Source organism: Psammomys obesus, unplaced genomic scaffold (assembly GCF_907164565.1).
Source record: "Psammomys obesus unplaced genomic scaffold, mPsaObe1.curated_primary_1811, whole genome shotgun sequence".
NCBI classification, from domain to species: domain Eukaryota; kingdom Metazoa; phylum Chordata; class Mammalia; order Rodentia; family Muridae; genus Psammomys; species Psammomys obesus.
The window spans coordinates 3,237,963-3,257,907 of record NW_026585626.1 but is presented as its reverse complement, the minus strand read 5'-3'; the positions used below and the strand labels follow the sequence as shown (position 1 = coordinate 3,257,907).

The window sequence follows — 19,945 nt, the reverse complement described above, 5'->3', positions numbered from 1 at the left end:
TGAATGTAACTAGCCCCCATGGGCCCATAGGGAGTGGCACTATCAGGAGGTGAGGCCCTGTCGGAGGAAATGTGTCACTGTTGTGATGATTTGTGGTCTTGTATGCTTAGGCTACAGTCAGTGTGGCAGATAGTATCCTGCTGCCTGTGGATCAAGATGTAGAACTCTCAGCTCCTTCTCCAGCACCATGTCTACCTACAAACGGCCATGGGTCCCACATGACAATAATAAGCTAGGCCTCTGAAACTGTGAGCCAGCCCCAATTAAAGGCTTTTTAAAACAAGGGTTGCTATGGTCATGATGTCTTTTTACAACAATAGAAACGCCAACTAAGACAAAACTAAGACAATACCCCAGGGACTGGGGTATTGCTGTTCTAAGCCTGACCATGCTTTTGTTTGGAGAAATGTGGATCCTGGGACTTTGGATTAGAAAAGCAGTTGAATGCTTTTAAGTGGGGCTGAAGGGCCATCCTATGGGCACATGGAAGACAGTGGTGCCAAGGATGATTTGAACTGCGGGGGCCTGGCTCAAGAGGTTTCCGAGAAGAGTGTTAGAGTATGTGACCTAGAGACTGTTCTTGGGATATTTTGGCTAAGAATTTGGCTGCTTTTTGCCCTTGTCCAAAAAGTATGCCTGAGGCTAAAGTGAAGAATTTTGGGTTAATTGCATTGGCAAAAGAAGTCTCAAAACAGCTTAGTTTAGACTCTGCTCTATGGTTACTGGTGGGCACTCTTCTGAAGAGCATATTAATGAAAAGGAGCAAACTAAGCAAGGGAAAATATAAAATGTGTGGCTCAAAGAGATAGGGGGCACCAGGAGGTGGAACTGAGCTAAATCCTGGGTTCAGGGAGTTAACAGATTAACAGTGTTAAATGGAATAAAGGGATTGGTGACTTCAAGGTAAACTCCCACCCAGCTAAGTTTCCATCTTGTGAAAGGAAATTAGAGAACAGTTTAGGTCCTAGTCCACACCTTCCTGTGTGACAGTCTGATGGCCACTCCCCTAGATCGTGTGTGATTCATGGGCACCATGCTTAACCTCACTTTTCATAAAGACAGTAGATATTAGCTTCAAAACAAATCCAGATATCCTTCGTAAACATATCTGAAGAATTTAGCATTCCTCTCTAATTGATAAGGCTAGAACCACCCTTTCTCATCCTCGCACCCCCCAAAGAATTAAAGAAATAAACCTGAGGATGTCAACCATGTGACTTACATGTCATTGAGAGAACGCTGCAGTCCAAGCTGCAAAGGGCAGTCAGTTTATGGGTCTATGTCGATCAAACAGCACTTCTGACTGTGCTGAAGACACTGAGCTTTTTTTTTTTTTCATTTAAACTTCCTGTGAAGGTGCTGTCCCTCAGCTCACTTGCTTCCTTTGTTTTTGTTTTAATTTGTAAAAGGACATGTAGAACGTTATTCTCAAAATAGTAGACTGTGTGATTCAACAGCTGTCTTGCTAAAGACTGAAGAATCAGAAAAAAAATTATAAAGTTCGTGCTCAAGGTTTGAAGAAGTTCAAAGGAAGTGAAGAACACAAAGGCCAAGACTGGAAACAAGGAAAAACTGTGTCCATCTGACTACCCAGTGGCACCTGTGAATTCTGGAAAAATTTGGGGGGACAGATAAGCTGGCCTCAATATGGGGTAGGGGCTGACAGGGTACATATTGTCCCTGTAGGTTGTTTAATCATAAGACTACTTTCATACTCTTTGGCACAACTGAATTTGGACATACAAATGAAATGGATAATTTCCTAGGGAATTAATTACACAGAGAAAAATACAGTGGAATGATTTATTTACTTACTAATTATTTAATTTTTACAGCAAATTTTATTGTGCATATATACAGCACAATGTCATGGAATGAATACAGGTATTAAAATGGTTGTCGTAGTGAAACATAATCACATCTATCATCCCATAGGCACCGTATCAATTTCTGTATCGAAAACAGGTTCCAAAGGTTCTAAGCTATTGTACAAAAATGTATCGGTCCAAGACCACAGTCCTTCTCAGTCCTTTTTTTTTTTTTAATTTTTATTTGCTACCATAACAACAAAAGTTTTGAAAAAAGGAAAAATTTAGGTAAAAAAAATTTTTATATGAAACCCAGTAAAGACAGAACAATCATCTGGAAAATTAAACTTGAAAATTAATTAAATGTAAAGGAACAAAACACTTAAATGAAAATGGCAGAGGTGATTAAAATGACGAAATAGCAATATTTGGCAGATAATGTACAAGAGAGATGCTTTAACTGCAGAACTGTAAATTGAAAAGAAATGCGTAGAAATTGGCATGAAACTGTCATCTGAATTAGCTGTGCTTAATATCAAAAGCTTTCAAGACCAGGTTTCAAAGCTGGAGAAAAACATTGTATTATGGCCTGTACAGATGAAGAGACAGCATCATTCACCCAAAACACTAAAACATACAAATCAAAAACTGACAGAAATAGGGAAAGAATCTCTAAACTTAACAGAGAGAGAGAGAAAAAAAAACTAGTAGTTTTAATTGGTAGAACTAAAAGAAAAATGTCAGGCAAGGAAAACAGACTTGCCATCAACCATGTTTGACACTGAGAGAACACCACAGTGCAAAGGGCATCTTTCTAAGTACATAGAATTACCAAGACAAGGTGTTTACACTGTCATACAAGAGTCTCAGGAAACAGTCTTAAAGGATTACAGTCTTATAAATTACACTTTATGACCAAAGGGGAATTCAATATAATGTGGAAAAATGTTTTGGAATTAAACTGTATGCTTCTAAGTCATGAAGTAAACCATGAGTCAGATGGAAAGGCAAATATGTTACAATTCCCATATAGAACCTACTGAATTCAAAGATATGCAGATAAAGCCCTATTTAGGGGGAAGTTACAACCTAGACTTACTCTCTTAGGAAATGTTCAAAATCAATTTAAGCTACCACATTTTGGAAGCTAGTAGAGAAGAAAAAGAAATTGCAAAGATAAAAATCTGAAATTGAAAAGACAGAGAAAAGCAATAAAGCCGAACTTTTTTTCTGCAGCCTTATTAGTAAAATGGTGAAGTCCACAGTAAGCTAGCACAAATTAATAATATTAATTAAAAAGGGAAGTCACACTACAGTCCTTCAGTTAGCAAAAAGATGCCAATGAGTTTTACGATTTAGATAACATGGACAGATTCTTGAAAAAAAAATCAAAATTAACACAAAGTCAAAAAGGAAGTCTTAGCTGCCTCTATTGAAATCAGAAGTCGTTAAAAATGTTTCCAGAGAGGAAACTCCTAGACCAAGTGGTTTCATTAAGTCTATGAGAAATAGTATCAGTTTTATTCAGACTTGTAGAAAATGGAGTAAGGAACCAAAAATATATGAAGGTCTGAAAAAAATGTATCATTCTTTATGAAGAAAAATCTGTGAATTCAGTGTTGCAAAAGATGATGTACTTAATAAGTGTTTTTTTTGTTATAGTAGTGCAATGTTATTTTGATTATTTCAAATCAGTCTGTTGGACCTGGAGAGATGCATCAGTGATAAGAGCCTTGCTCCTCTTGAAGAAGACCTGAGTTTGATTCCCTGTACCTGAACCCATACAGACTCACAGCTGCCTGTAGATGGCCTCTTCTGGCTGTGTGCTTCCGCACTCTCGTACACACAGGCACTCCCCACCACCCTCCACACACACAAAATTGAAAGTTAATCTGTTATACTTCATACTAACAGGGCAAAAAGATTAGAAACGAATTTGCTAAAACTCATCATTTATTTAAACAAAAGGATGAAACTTGGAAGAAAGGGGAATGTCCTGAAACTATTAAGTAGCACCTATGAACCAAACCAAGTAGAAAAGCTACTGACAATCATCTACATGATGAAATACTAAATGTTCTAAGTTCAAAAATAGAGAAGTCTGAACTCACGGCATTTGCTTAACTGAAGGATGTAGCACATGTTAAAGAGTAAATGGCCGTTTGGTGAGTCCATTAGTAGCTAGCTAATCTTAGACAGGTGACTTAGCTTCCCTGTTTGCACCCTCATGTAGAAGATGGAGTAAGAGCAGTAGGAATCCATGTGGCTGTTGCAAGAATTAAAGTCACTTTATGCAATGTACTTAGAATCTTAGCAGGGAAATGGCAAGTTCCTATAAATGTTGGTGCATGCCATTACTCCTCCTATTTTTGTGATTATGTGTGTCTGAGTTCGGTCTGTCCAGGCAAGTAAATGCTGCTGGAAACCCTAAATCTCGATTTACATGTGGTTATGAGTCAACAGATACGGGTGCTGGGAACCAGACTCCCATCCTCAGCAGGATTCCTGATCCCCTCACTCTCACTGGTTACAGTCTTTACACCTAACAGTGAATCAGGGAACTCTTCACCAACAATGGTGGAATTGATGATTCAGAACAATAAATTGTAGTTTACTGTTGCCAACAGAGTGACATTGATATCATCTACCTACTGTTCCCCTTTATCTAACTTTTAGTGGAATCATTGTTCTGTGCCCTTAATGACATAATGACTTACAGGCCTACAGTTAATTAGGAACTTGAAAGTTCCCAACCACTCTTGTTTATAACTCAGTAGTACCTGAAATAACTACACAAACCAAGATTAGTCTGATTATTGGAAAACCAATTTGTGTCCCCCTCAGAATTCATGTCTGGAAGCCTTTGCCTCCCATGTGATTGATTGATTGATTGACTGATTGATTGATTGATTGATTGATTTAGCAAATGAGGGCTTTGAAAGTTTCAGTGACACTAGATGGCGCTCCCACAATGGGATCAGTGTCTTTTAGAGGAGGAGGGAGAACAGAGCCTTCCCCTTTCCAACCACTGTCTGCCTTTGGCTTTGGGGAGTTGGCCATCTGCAGGCCAGGAAGAGAACTCACTTGAAAGTGCTCTGGGACTTTGGACCTCCAGAGCTGTGACATAGTACACCTACGGCAGCTGGCGCTAGCTACAATACACTTCCAACACAAGCATCCCTTTGCACTGTCGTTTAATATTCACCCTCTGATTCTAAGACGATGTTATTTTTACAATGTCATGTGTGCAACTTTGGAGGGCTAGACTTTGCAGTCAGCATCATTCCTCAAGATGCACCCAATTCATCATAAATCCCAACAAACTCCTTATTGCTACTGTTTTTATTCTTAAAGCGCTGTTTATCCAACACTTTGAAGAATAGTCAGTTCCAGAGTTTGGCTATTAACATAAAGCCAGTATGAATATTGTGTACAGATTGGTTTCTGTGAAGATGTTTTTCATTCCTTTGGGATAAATACCTCAGAAGGCTAAACACTGGGACACATGTTTGGGTTTCTAAAAACTGCTCTTTTCCAGAGTGTGTCTCTGCTTACATCCCCGGGAGCAAATGGGTGAGCTAGTTCCTATACATCCCCATAGCTTTTGATGGCACACTATTTTAAAAAATTAAGCAATTCTAATAGATACTGTCGCATTTTCTGTGGTTTCAATTTGCACTGCCCCGTGGCGACTGGTGGAAAGCCATTGCACAACCATATTTGCCCCATTTGGTCTTTGGTGAAAAGTAGCCATAAATGTGCCTGCTTTGAAATTAAACGTGGGAGTTTCTTGTTGATAAGGACTTTCCTCTCTAGGCTTTGTTCTCTTCTCACGGGCTTTCACAGAAAGACAATATAGATGATTCCAAGTAAGTGGCAACTTCCCAGTTCATAGTCCCATCCCCCCAACGTGTGTGTGTGTGTGTCTGTGTGTGTCTGTCTCTGTCTCTGTCTCTCTAGTGGGTACTACACCCATTGGCCTCTTGCATGCTAAGGAAGCACTCTACAGCTGACCTACACTCAGTCCCCAGTTTGTACTTTGCTGACAAGTTTTAAGAACTCTGTCTTGTTTTAGGTTCTGAAATTTTTCTACTTTTTTCTTTGTTTAAGGGTGCCTTCCATTTTGAACTATTTTTTATTTAAAAGAAGTTGTGTTCATTGTTAGTGTGTGAACGGGTGCATGCATTCTACAGCATGCACACGGAGACCAGAAAGGGCTGCAGGAGATCCGACTCAGGACATCAGGACGTCAGGATGTCAGGGCTGGAGGTAGGTGCCTTTACACACAGAGCCATGTCTGCAGGCCTGGTTTTGAACTATGGTTTACATAAGATTATGAGGTTTGGTGTTTGTGTTGTTTGTTTGTTTTTGCTTATGGATGCTCAGTTACCTTGGTACCCTCCTTGTAAAGTCTTCCCTCCCTTCAAAGCTTTGGGACCTTTGTCAAAGTCACGAGTGTTTACATGAATGTACTTCCAGCCCTCTAGCGTTCCTTAAGCCCTGTGTCCCACTCTCTGCCAATCAGTGCTGCACTGATTATCACATTGAGACAGTAGGATTGGGTATCAGGTAGGATAATTCTCACTTGGCTCTTCCTGGTAGCTTTAACTCTCCCAGGGCCTGTGCCTTTCCACATAAATGTTGGGATAAGCTTGTGTGTGTCTCTAAAGAGCTCCCCTGAGAGTTAGATGATCAAGAGCTACATTAATTCTGGGTGACCTGACCATTTTGTTTGTTTGTTTGTTTTTGCTTTGCTTTTTTTATGTTGCAAGCAACCTATGAATATAGAGTATGTTTTCTTATCTTCTGAAGTTTCTTTCAATTTCCTCAATCAGCATTTGATTGTTTTCAGGATAAAAATTCAATAGGTTCATTTACATTTATACCTATTCCATTTTATGAGGTGATTGTAAATAACACTACATTTCGAATTTGCTTCTGCATGCTGTTAATATACAGAAAATGACTGGTCTTGGTACATGCTGTTAACATACAGAAATATAAGCAGCCTTGGTATCCTCGATGTTGCAGTTTGCTATACTAACTCTTAAGAAGTTTTTAGATACTTGTTTCTTTGTGATTTTCTACAGACATGACCATGCTCCCTGAAAACAGGGACCATTTTATTTCTTCTTTCCAAACATGTATGCCTGTTCTTTCTTTTCCTTACCTTATTGAAGAGCCTAGAGTTTGTCTTTCAGTTCATCTTAGCAAGAAATCAACACATACAGATTACAGATTTAGCACGCAGCTCTGGGTCAGGGTCAGCCTTTGTGGCAGGGGTTTGGTGTGCTTGGACTGCATGCTGCTAAGAGTCACTGCAGAGGAAGGAAGGATTTCACCAGTGAGCTGCTTGCTGGCTGTCACTTGGAGGAGGGACAGGAGATTCTACAGTTTATCCCTCTACATATATCCACGTGTTCATAGACCAGGTCATTGTCAGCAATTTTGTGTGGCTGTTCTGCTCACCCCTGTGCCTGAGTGGGGAAGTGTCTTAATCCTATGAGGACAGGATGTAAAGGTTGGGCCTCTTTTACAAGCTGTGCTTGCCACATCTCTCAGAAGGGCTTTAGTGCTGAGGGTGGGGAATGAAAACACTTCTCTTGGCTGTTAATTTTAAACATGTCCCCAACTAGGCCCAGTGAGATTGTCTTACCTGATGTAGGCACAGAGGCTCCTCTTCACTCCCAGGTAGAAGCCTGGTTGGGCTGCCATCTTTCTAGGCTAGGCTTTGGGAGCAGAGACCACCTGCTACCTTCTAATGGGTGAGGAATATGTGATGCTACTGTGCTCTGCATCTATCCTTTGCATCCCCAACGAGCACCACCGTTACCACTTCTCAGGGTCTTTGCTCCAGTTCCAGGGATATATTTGTGTTCACTGTGGAGGAATGAGACCACACGTGTCTATTCTGTCTTGTTCTGATCAGATGATTCCTGGATTTCATTTTTAAGTTTGTGTGTGTGCACGTTCATGAGTGTTCATGAATACCATCCACTTTCTTTTAGACACGCGCCTCTCGACTGCGGTCCCTGCTTAATTTGTTTCCGAGGCTCCACAGAACTCTTGGCAAGAATTAGGTGGCCTGTATGGAACTAACGTGGTTTATCCTCTTTTGCAACTCTGAAATGTAAAAGGACTGGAGTTCAATAATGTCTGCGCTCCACTTCATGCCACCAGGAACAACAAATAAGCAAAGCCAAACTCTATTTTGTTAAATCTCACTTGATTTTTAATGTGTTTAATAGTGTTGTTTTCAGAGAAGCAAATAATGACAGGCAAGAAAAAAAAAACAAAAACAAAAACAAAAACCAAAACACTGCAGAGATGCTGTCTGGTCCCTGCTCTTCAGGCCACTGCTATACTACACAGAAAAGAAATCTATGCACATGGCATCCTCATTATGGAACCAGGAATTCATCAACAAGGAGCAATAACCAATGTATAGAAACAAGATCTTTAGAATGCATCTTTCAGTATTTGAATCTATAGGAGGGAAGAAGCAAATGAAAACTTTGGTCCTTGGTGAGGAAGTATAGCTAGAAATGCCCACAATGCAACCCGCTGATGGAAACGCATGGCTCCAAAATGCAGGCTACAAACTTGATCCCACTCTTCAGCACTTTCATTTTCTCCTCCTCCTCCCACTTAAGGAGACAGATTTCTACGTTATTCAGGAATTGCTAGAAACTTCCTTCAGTCTGTACATGAAATGCTAGTATTTGGCGAGAGAGATGCAAAAGGTTGTCGTTTTCAACCAAGTTACTAGACAGAGTTATAAAGTGCATTTCAGAGGAAAAGTACATAGTAGCATCGTAAAGTACAACATCTTCGGTACTTTCAATTGTGCAAAGTTGTTAAGTATGTACATTATGTGTGCCAACCCCAAATAGGGCATGATCTACCTACTACGCCAGAAAAAGCCGCGGAGGGGTACTCTTACGCCTTTGATCATTTGCAGGCAGGAGTGTTTCGATCTGTGTGTGCATGTATGTCCGTGTGACTGTGCCCACATACGAATTAACTGCTTGATGGCCTAGGCAGATGTCTGCAGCTAGCTTCCTAGAAGTTGAAGGGTCACCACTGATATGATTTTGCAACCTCCACTTCAATACGCAATTCCATGTCAAAGAAGCACTAAGCTTGTAGCAATGGCTGGGCAACTTCGATCTGCATATAATGTAAAGCTGGCGCTTGATTGTGGAGTAAATGTTTAATGAGAACTACAAAGAATACAATGGCTATAACACTGCCAAGAGTGATGCCTATGTAATAAGGGTACGACTCCTCTTGCTCATATTCTCCTGGCTTGTCACTACCAAGGAGGAGTGTGGTACTCTGTGTGTAAGGAATTGCTTTTGGAGTTGCAGAACTGAGAAGATCCTGGACATTCCTGAATGATCCATTGTGTGGCAGGGCGGTGATATTGAGGAGGTGGCAGAGCAGTGGGTACAGATCTGTGGAGTTCATGGCTTCTTTTGTGAAATTCTTTCTGAAGGCAGGACCGTGGGCTAAAAATATTGGATGCATTTCTGCTAATGCATTATCATAACCATGGTTGCCTACTGTAAAGAGAAAACGCATGAATAAGTTAGCCAACCGGATGGCATTAAACTGGAAAGAATTGTCCTAATGGTGAATTTCTGACCTTAAGTGCAAATGTTATCCGATTTGACTTTATAAAAATGGAGTTATCTTTTATAATTTCTGTTGCTGTCAGCCCCACAAATCCCCTCGAGAAATCAAATGTCCCATGGTTACCCATCTTTCCTATGGACCTACACTACCTTAAACAGCAAAGAAGAATGGGAACCATGCAAAGCTGAGAGCCAAGTCAGAATGAGCAATGCAGGAGGATGGTTGATTTTGTTTTGTTCTGTGGCTGGTACCTAGCAAAAGCCTACTGGGTAGATAAGCCTCTAACTGTTTTTCTAAAGTAAGGTGCTATTAGTGTCAGTCACAAAAGCAACACTCGTAATCACCAATAGAAAGTGAAAAGAAATACACAAAGACAGTACAGCAGTCAAATTAGCCACAGCTGTGACCCCACTGTGAAAAACCAAGGTCAGAACATGTAGGTAGAGTGAAAAGCTTAGACTCTGGTGGCTCAGATGGAGAGCCAGCTTAGTATTCCGTGCTTTAATGTGGCTACAAATAAAAAAACTGAAGAGGTCTTCTGGTGTGCACATGCAGTGATTCCATTAAGAAACAAAAGGTTAAAACTGCATATTAAAAACTGAATGTATGGCTGGCACAGTATCGGAGTGAAGTCCTGGCCATGGTTACAGTTACAATGGTGACCAAGAAGACTGACAGGCTTTTATTTAAGAGCAGAAAGAAATATGACTCATGACTCCAAATGTATTACAAGTCCTTGCTTGCTACAAGGAAATTCACAACAGCATTCAAATGCAGAAAATGAAAATTCAAGTCAACCTCTCTCGAAAGTCACTGATCTGTCATCACAAACGTAATTTGAAATCTTCCTGTCAGTCAGAGCCACCTGCAGAAACCATTCTAAATGCCACAATTCTTTTCAACATATTCAAGCAAGAATAATGTTGGGCTTATGAGCCAACAGAAAATATCAGACTGGGTGCTAGTCCATCTGTTTAATTGATAATAACATTGAGAACTATGCATTGTATTATACGGAACTGACTTAAGGGTGGTTGCCTTCATTTCTGTGAGAAGTTGGGATTTAGACCCTACCTCGTCATATGAGACAGTAATGATAATGCTGTCATATGACGTGTTCCAGAGGCTCCGATTCAAGAGGAAATCATAAAGAACCGGGTCCCTGTTTTACAATGGCAGCCATGAATGTTTGAGTCAGGGACAATATTTACTAATGAGTGCCCGTGGTTCTCAGATTTCTTCACTGTGAATGACAGTGGCCCCCTCCTTGGGGGCCACATAAAAAGAGAGCTAGGCTGCGGCTGTGTCCTCACAGCACACCTAGACTGGGCCCAGGGATGTGCCTTTCTGATGAATTTCCTGCTGATTAGACACTGTTGTGTCAAGGAGCACACTTTGAGAACTCTCGCCTTTGGACTCTGCAACTTGTAAAATTCTGGCCAGAAAAGGACCACAGGAGCCAGGATTGAATTATCCATCAAATACATAAGCATACTGTACTAGAAACAGAATCCCCTGGGTTTTTCTATGAAAAAAAAAAATGTGACCAACCTATTTCGTAATTGTAGCTCACAAAACCAAACATCCTACAATGCCTCCTCAAACTTGTTAACTTTTAAAATATGAAATGTCCCCCAAAGACCAGTGGACTTTTCCGAGCAGTCCCTCCACCTGTGTAGTTAACAAACAGAACAAATGAAGGTGGGATTGTGCTCCCGGCTTCCTTGATGAGATCAGATAGGGATATACAGATTATTTGTGAGTACAAAGGGTTGGAAACCAGAATGCACGTGGCTGTACATATCTGCTTTTACGAGTCACAAATACACTACAAGCACACGGTCATGCAACTACTTTGCTTTCAGTCACTAAACAGGGCAAGAGCTCCATTCTGACTAAAGAGACATTTTGCACATTCTCCGCCCCCAGTATTGGGATCAAGCTCAGGGCCTGCTCCATGTTAAGCAAGCATGTGTGCCACTAAGCCACGGCCTCAGCCTTGTACGTTTCTTAGGTATACGTGTTAAGAAACATCCTCGCTGAGGACCAATACAACACAGATCCTCCAACATTGAAGTAACAGAGAGTTAGAAACATCAGTAAGTAAACTGTTGTATTATCCACAGCCTCCATGTTAGCAAGAAACGGTGCAGAATGGGGAGAAATACGATAACATACTCACACAGGAAATCATCTGACTTATTCTGCAAAATATGCCACCCTTCGTCGGCCACCGCTACGATCGGCTGGACGCGGTCATTGTGCTTGTAATGCCATCTTTCCGGAATCTCCTCCTTTTTGTAGACTGTTAGATTAGGATGGGCACTGGCCAGTGCGTCATAGACTTCATCAAATTTACCTAAGGAGAAAGGAGGAGAGAGGGTCTCAGGACAAGACTCATGCTCCCACAAACACCCATGGTGGGAAAGAGACTCCCAGCTGACAAAAAGAGCAGGGAGGCTGAATGTGAGTAATGGGTGCGGGAACTCCACACCCTTAATGAGAAAGAGTCTTTCGGGGGGGGATAGAAACAAATGCTTCTCTGGTTAGTTCATCCTCTTACAGAATAAAGGAATAAAGAAAGGGCTTTTTTTTTCTTTTCCAGAAACAGTACTTCTCTCTCTAAACCAATATACATATAGACACACACAACCATTTGTACTATAGATGCCGAGGTTTTGTGAACCCCAAACAAGAGAACACTGCTAGAGTAAACAGATGGCAGCCAGACACTGTGGATGTGGAAACAGAATCTCTGCAGAAGAGAGCAAGGTATATGGCAGTTAGGAGAAGGGAGAGAATGAGTAGAGGAGGAAAGCAGCTTGAGAAACGGAAGAGCCCTCGGTATGGTATTTTGGGAGTATTGGGGAACTCGCCAGAACTGAAAAATGTGCCACACCTAGCCGCCATCTTTAACTCCCGTTCCTCAAATCCATTTGCCAGGTCTTTGTCTCTCTAATCCCCACACCTCAATGTGAGAAAACCACAAGACCAAAATCCAGTTGCCTAAGGGAATCTAATGGGTTGATATAACTCCTGCAAAGATGTATACAGGCACACACACATGCTTCCACATCGCTATTTAATAGAGTTTGCTTAGCTCCCCTGAGAGGACACAATTCCCACTGGTGAGGCAGTGCAGCTTTTCAAAATCCTTTCTCTCCCTTGATCTAAGAAGAACCCTCCAAGATGCTAAAGTTGCATTCAGAAAAGCAAGCCCTAGCATGTTCAGCTACGTAGTTTGTAACCTCTCTTCTGGACCCTAACACTTTACCTAGCTTTAAAATGTAGCCAATGCTGAGGTGACAGTTTGGAAAGGAGGATTTCAGCAGAAGCTTACGAAGGATGCAAGGCACCGTTGAAATTTCCTGACAGAAATTAAAATAAGCCTGAGATCGACAAACACACTTTCTCCTTCCCTATTAAAGAGGTCCCGGGTAAGGGTCGATAGGTGGTCACAGGCTTCCAAGAGATGACTGAAATTGTATCCAAAGGCCACATCCGTTTCTCTTGAGAAGAGGAATTGTAACTTTTATCATATTTTGTGATTCTAAAATGCTTAAAATCCTACAGCCAATGTGTCAGTATTGGGGGGGGGGTTAAACTCAAGAGAAAGGAGACTTTTTTTGTTTGTTTGTTTTCAAAGTCTTAAGGACTAAATCATCATACACCGTCATGACACAAGCAAGCGACCTGGAAAGGCAGAAGCTTACACACTGCGCATGTGCAGCACCAGGCCCAGATCAACATGAGGTCAGACTTACCTTCTTTTGGCAGGATGGCAGCTACAGGTGAGTGGTCAATCAGGGTATAGTGGTCTTTGTCCAGATAGCGGTCGAGTTCTATCACCCTCTGTTTGGAGCACTGGGTCATCCCATGGTCACTCGTGATGATTAGGTTGACATTATTCCATAACTTTGCCCTTTTCAGCATCTTAATCAGATACCCTAACTTGCGGTCAATGTCCGCAATAACAGGCCCCATGAGAGGGCTGTCAGGGCCCACATCATGGCCTGTGTCATCAGGCTCTTCCCAGTAGAGAAGGCCGAGATTGATGGGGTCCTTGGCTGTAAACCATTCAATGATTTTGGCAACTCTGTCCTCAAAGGAAACAGACTCATTGTAAGGTAGGTAGTAGGTAGGGTAAGTCTCATGGATCTTTACGTCTGTCCCCGGCCACATGGCCGCGCCACTAGCGTGCCCTGCCCTCTGGTTCGTGATCCATATTGGTAAGGCTTCTTTCCAAAACTCAGAGTCATAAATATTCATGTGCTCCAGGGAGAAAGACTTGTTCAGAATAGGATCAAACATGTCATTTGCAACAATCCCATGGTTCTCTGCAAAGAGACCAGTGACCAGAGTGTAATGGTTGGGGTAGGTCTTTGTGATGAAAACATTAGTGACTTGCTCCACGTGAACACCGTATTTCATGACATAATGAAAATGAGGTGTCGGAACTTTATAGATGTAATCCCAGCGGAATCCATCAAACGAAACGACTAGAACCTTCTGCTGCTCAGGGTGGAGGGAAAACGTAGCTGAATAAGATAGGGCAGACAGCGTGCAAGACACCACGAGAAACTTCAGAATCATCTTCAAAGCCCTTGATCAGCTCAGCATCAGGTAATCCCTAGAATAAACATAAAAATAAGATCATGGTAATAACTGTGATTTGTATGTTTTCTTCCAAACTGAGAGTGATGGCGATTGGTGATCCCATTCATATCATTATATGGGAAAATTACGGTGCAGAACTCCATTTGACATAGGACACCAGGGACAAAAAGCTTTAGTGCCACTTAAAAAAAAAAAAAAAGCTTTTTACTTTCGGATAACCTATCAAAATATATTCCTCAAAGGAATTCTTTAAATGGGCCCCACAATATCACTTAAAAGAATGATTTGCATATGTGAGTTTTCAGAGACACGTTCAGGGTGATTTAGAATGCTATATTATATTATATTATTATACATAATGTTTTTATTTGGTGTATATGTATTGTATGTCACATGGATGTGTGTGATGTGTGTTTGTGTGTATGTGTGTTTGGGGTTCTATTCTTGTAAGCCATAGTGTGTCTATGGAAGTCACAGCTCCTGAGAGTTAGTTCTCTCCTCCCCCTACGTGGCTTCTTGGGGGTGAATCCAAGTTGTCAGGTTTGGCTTTAATTCAAGTGAATTCAAGTTGTCAGCATCTGTATCTGTTGAGCTGTCTCACATGCCCGACCCAGAATTCTAACCAGAAACTTTTATATAGTCTAACGATTGCCCAAATTCATTATAAAAGAATAACTACAGAAACTTAGCAACAGGAAATACCATTAACATATTCAATAGTGGTACTTAAAAATAGTGGTACGTTTGAGTTTTCTGTCTTGAGAGGTATTTCTAGAAAGAGGAAAGTAGACAAACATGGTTTACTGAAGTGAAATAAAATTTGTGGCTTTCAACTATATTTATAAACTGTAATCTATATTCATTTGCTAATAGCCAAATCTGAGGATTCTGTGCACAAATAGATTCTAATCTAAGCATAAATAGAAGCAATGATTCTTTGATTTGATTTCTACCTTCTCTGGGTTACAATCAGTCAGCAGTTAATCTTATAAATGAAACGCACAGAGAAAGCATCTCTCAGGATTCAGTTTCCTTGAATCCACATTCATTTTTCCTTACATCTGCATATGTTTCTTAAAAACCCACTGCAAGGAGGAAGCATGGATAAATGATCTATGCAGCCCTCACCAGCTCTCATCAGGCCTCCCATGAGGAGGCATCTTGTGCTTCCCCTTAACGAACTCACTAATCATGGCTCTAACCGTGCTTCATGCAGAGGAGTCTCTTCTAGTCAGCTTTTGCCGTTGTCGGGATTCAAACATGGTGAAGACATTCTTAGGAGTATAAAGAGGCCCTTCCTTGCCTTGCTACAGTCTAGGAAGAGGGGAGTGACCTACCAGCCGTGCTGGCCTTGCTTTCAGAAGTGTGAGCTATATACAAATAATACATATGATTTAAAGCGAGATTTGTTTTGTTTTAACTGTAGTTTCACCCAAACTACTGTTTTAGACATTGGTCTCAAGATTAGGACTGATTCTCAACTTTTAAAACCTAAACAATATCAAATTCATATTTTGTCTTGAATGCCACTCATTTTTGTCCAATCCTGGAAGCCACATTAATAATGGCTGGAACGGGGGGTTAACTGTGTACAGGGAACTGCAAATACACCGACTAACATTTTTGACTAATGCCCGCTCCTCCCACCCCCTTTCCTTTCTTTTTTCCAAATTTCTCTCCCATCTCACTAACACGAGAGAAATTACTATCAACCAAATATAATTTAACACCAAGAAAAAAATAAATCACACGGAACATATGATTTTCGTCTGTCTTAGGAAACTCAGTCAATTGCAGTAAATAGAAGGCAGCTAACTGTTTTCCTGGGGCAAACCGAAATGAGGAAACAGGCGCTGTCTAAAGCTCAGGAAGGTTCGTCAGTAAGAAGGAACATAATTACATGGGTGACATAACGCAGGTGGGGGTGGGGATGAAAAAAACCCAAAAAGACAAATCTCTCTCTTCTCCACACAGAAACAGCAGGAAGCCCTGAAAAATAAAAAATTCTCCAGATCTGGATGGAAATCGCCCTGGCCTTTCCATTCCTTCCTCGCCCCAGCTCTTCCCCTACAACCTGGGCAATCACGAGCACCAATCAAAGGGCAGAGGAGGGTAGAGAAGAGGAGTGGGTTCATATAAAGGTGTTCGCGGGGGTGGGTGGGCCCACGGCCTCCTCCCCACCGGGGTTACTAGGCCTCACCTCACTAGGCCCCCTCCCCCCAGGCCGGTGACAGCCCCAGTGTGAGCCTCGGCAGGCAGGCCACCCGACCCCGGGAACTCACCGCGCTGCGATCGGGTCTGTCCTGGAGCTGTTGGGGCCAAGGGGTGGCAGGAGCAAGGGGAGCTGGCGGATCCCGTTGCCTCACCTGCACCGAGTCCCAGCGCAAAGCACCTGACCCTTCGGCGCTGCCCGCCCCGCTGCTGGAACGCCATTGGCTCCCGCCAGCTTGTCACTGTTAGCCGGGCAAAAATTCCGCTCCTAGGAGTAGTTGCGCTGCCTGTCAGTCAGAGAAAGTGGGTCGGGTTCTGTTTGGGTTAAAGGAGGGGGGCTTGGTGGCCAGGTTTGGGGATAGAGATGGGTGGCTGGGGCCTCAGGAAAGCCAGTCACTCAGAACTGTTCTTCTAGGCCTGTTGTGTCTGTGATGCCGAGGGACCGCAACGGATCGCAGTGGTTGGTGACCCGAAACTCAGCGTTCGTTACAAGCCACTTTTGTTCTAGCATCTCCTGTCTGGACTTTTTCTTCTGCCTTTATCATAAACTGGTGATGTCACTCAGTAAGCTCTAACCGGAGGAGGGACATCAGAAAACCCAAGATTGCCATGAGCTAGTGTTTATAGTTTGAGACAAGGTGTCACTTAGCTCGGGCTAGCCTGGAACTCGCTTTGTAGCCCAGAATGAGCTCAGACCCAAGATCTTCCTCTTCCAAACTCCTGAATTCTGGGGATTACTGTGGGGATTTTTGAGAGCTGTATCCCCAGCTCTCATTTACCTTTTATTCATGAACAGCTGCTGTCAAGCACTTTGTTAAAGGCTTTGGGAATCTAGTCAGCTCTGCACCCCAGTGTGTGACTTCCAAGAGTTTGCAGTTTACGGTTCTGAGATGGCCAAGCGGTCTCCCCAAGCAGTGGTGTCTGAAACCTGCAGCCAAGCCAAGCCAGACTCTGGGTTGGGTTAACTGACATCTGGCAGAAGGAAGAACTGATAACTGTATGGTCGCTGGCCTTCACACACAGCCACTAGGCCTTGAATTCAGGAAGGCACCCACATTTCTGGTTTGTTAGTGATCCAGTTTCATCGTTTCAATCTTTTTTGACTGTAATGAATGAAATTTTTAAGCGTAATTTGTGATACTTTGAGGTCTGAAGGGGTGTAGTCAGGGTCCCGATTTGCCTATTTGAGTCAAATTATATGTGCCATATAGGATAGCAACGGCACCATGACTCTCTGGGAGACTATGTGTAGGCACCCAGTTCCTCATCCTGATCCTAAGATAATTAAACAGAATTCTAAGTCTGTGGGCAATAGGCACAGACTATATTGTCTGCTTGACTGTCACAACTGAAGTTTCAACATTTAATCAGCTGGTAAGGCTGCAAGCATCCACAACAGCGACCTTGGTGTCCATCACCATCAAATGTCCTCTCTTCCCTGTGCTGGAGCCGTGAAGTTTGCAGCCAAGTCCTGCCGTCCTGTCAGATGAGTTGAGGGTTTTGCCCTTAGCCCTTGGTGTATTTCTAATGAAGGGGGCAGTTCCAATTCTAACCGTGGCTACTTGGTAAACTGGGCAGCGCCACCCCAAAGGGCATTTGGGCACTCTGCCATAGTGACTCCATGTGGGATGGAGACTGAGAGGGAGGTTGTTTCTGTGTGCAGCCAGACCCAAGACGGTGAAGGTGCACAAGTTGTTCCGAAGCCCTGACCTTTGAAATCGCCCAAAGTTGGAAGGAGGTGGTTCAAACTCATAAACCCTTATCTCCCTGCCCAATAAGCCAATTCTGTGTTCACCACAAACAAAGAACACCTTATGCTCATCACAGAGGGTTGTGAGAACGGGCACAGGCTCTACTCAAATGCCAAGCTGTCTTGCCCTGCAAACTTTTATGGAAGTCCTAATTGTTTCCACTGTCTGCACTTGCAAACTTGCACAGTGTAGTTCCAACTACAGCTCATACCACAGAAGACGACGCACGGGGACTCAGTGAGCTTGGGAACCACTTCTAGATCTCCACATAATAATATCTGCTGGCAACTGGTAGGCTTGCAGTATAAAACGCACATTTCTAGTGGGCTGGCTCCTCCTCAAACAAATGATTGATTGTCACAGCTTGTTGATAAACGTCCTGCGTCCACATCTGTACCCAGCCAGTTATTTGAATTTCTCTCCCATCACAATAGCTACTCAGCAAGTTATGCCAGCATGGTCTATAAGGGTTCCTTTATTTCAGTTGAATAAGCAGGGGAGTAACGGAGGTAGGAGTCTGAACATGGAACAGCAAGAATCCACTTTTGTTTCATGGGTTTGGGGTAGGGAGGTCTCTCTACCTTTTAAGGACCTCAGAGAAATCTAACGTGCAGTGGAGGGCTAGGTCATTCTTTTCCGTGGGACTGTAAAAAACATTGTGCTAAGCATTGGAATGATACCAGTACTTTATGAACTAGCAAAACAAACAAACAAACAAACAAAACAAATAAATGAAACATAAAAAAAAAAAACACAACCAGCTGCGCACAGAAGTCTTTTTTTTTTTTTTTTGAGGGGATGCCTAGAATTTAGCATGAGAAGAATGAACAACTTTAAAAGTATGGGGTGGGAGAGGTGGCTTAGCTGTTAAGAGAGCTTGCTGTTGAGTTGGTTCCTAGGACCCATGGCAGTTGGGCAGCTGTGCTGGCTGGTTTTATGTTAATGTAACATATTTATTGTGGAAGAAGAAACCTCAGCTAAGAAATGCGCCTGTTTGGCCCACGGAGAAGCCTCTGAGGCATTTTCATGATTGACATGGACCTGTGAAGGCCCAGCTCACTGTGAGTGGTTCTCCTCCAATCTGGGCTGGCCCTCCTGAATGTTTTAAGAAGGCAGGAAGCTTTGGGGAGCAAACCAGAAAAATATTCCTCCATGACTTCTCCATTTCTTGCCTTGAGATCATGCCACAGCTTCCTTCAACAAGGGACAACAATGGGGAGGTGAGAGCTAAAGCAAACTCTTTCCTTCCCAATTGATTTGGTCATGGTGTCTTATCACAGCAATAGAAACCCTAAGGACCGAGGACAGTGGCTCACAGCTGCTGGTTAATTCCAACTTTAGAGGAGCCAATGCCCTCTTCTGGCCTTCTTGAGTGAGTGCACAAATAAAAATAAAAACAAATCTGAAAACGAAACCAAAAATAAACCCAGCAATGTTAGGTTTGCATTCCGATTCACTGTGCCATAAACAAACAAACGAACGAACAAACAAAAAAAACTCTACTTTTTAATCCTTTATAGAACATTCTGCAAAATGTGGATCTCATTAATTCAGTAAGTAGAAGAAGGACCTACTTTGGACTCAAAGCCTCCAGGAAGTTCCTGAAGCTGGCCAAATACACTGGGCTCCCTGCTCCTCAGGGTATGTAAGCAATAAGCACTGTGGAGAGACACTCTCAGACCAGCTGAGCTCACTGATTAAAAAAAAAAAAAGCCCTTTTGTGCAGTATGCTCTGGTTTTCCAGCTTTCACTGGCTGTCACCCAGGATGGATTGGGCTTTGGTGGCATAGCTATTTGGGGGTTGTTTTTGTTCCTGTGAGTATCCTTTGCCCAGATTTCTGTAAGCAACTCCAGCAAAACTCATTCACCAAGTTGGACTTCGGTGGTACCCTTCCTCTGATTCTCTCATTTGGTGGTACC

At 42.5% G+C, this 19,945-nt stretch overlaps 1 protein-coding gene across 1 annotated transcript; it reads right to left on the bottom strand.

The window, feature by feature from the left end:
• Nucleotides 1–8,015: 8,015 nt before the first annotated feature.
• Nucleotides 8,016–16,473, bottom strand: Enpp5 (ectonucleotide pyrophosphatase/phosphodiesterase family member 5). Its single transcript, XM_055612345.1, has 4 exons — nucleotides 16,346–16,473; nucleotides 13,211–14,076; nucleotides 11,629–11,805; nucleotides 8,016–9,373 (listed from the first exon to the last, which is right to left on the bottom strand). Exons 2-4 carry the CDS (start codon nucleotides 14,037–14,039, stop codon nucleotides 8,946–8,948), a joined length of 1,434 nt encoding a protein of 477 aa, XP_055468320.1. The 5' UTR covers nucleotides 14,040–14,076; nucleotides 16,346–16,473; the 3' UTR covers nucleotides 8,016–8,945.
• Between the last annotated feature and the right edge of the window lie 3,472 nt (nucleotides 16,474–19,945).

Coding starts and splice junctions, on each gene's coding strand:
- Enpp5 (XM_055612345.1), bottom strand. CDS start 14,039: ATGATTCTGAAGTTTCTCGTGGTGTCTTGCACGCTGTCTGCCCTATCT. Junction 11,806..13,210: donor TGCCATCCTGCCAAAAGAAG/GTAAGTCTGACC, acceptor CTTTCTCCTTAG/GTAAATTTGATGAAGTCTAT. Junction 9,374..11,628: donor TAAGTCAGATGATTTCCTGT/GTGAGTATGTTA, acceptor TTCTCTTTACAG/TAGGCAACCATGGTTATGAT.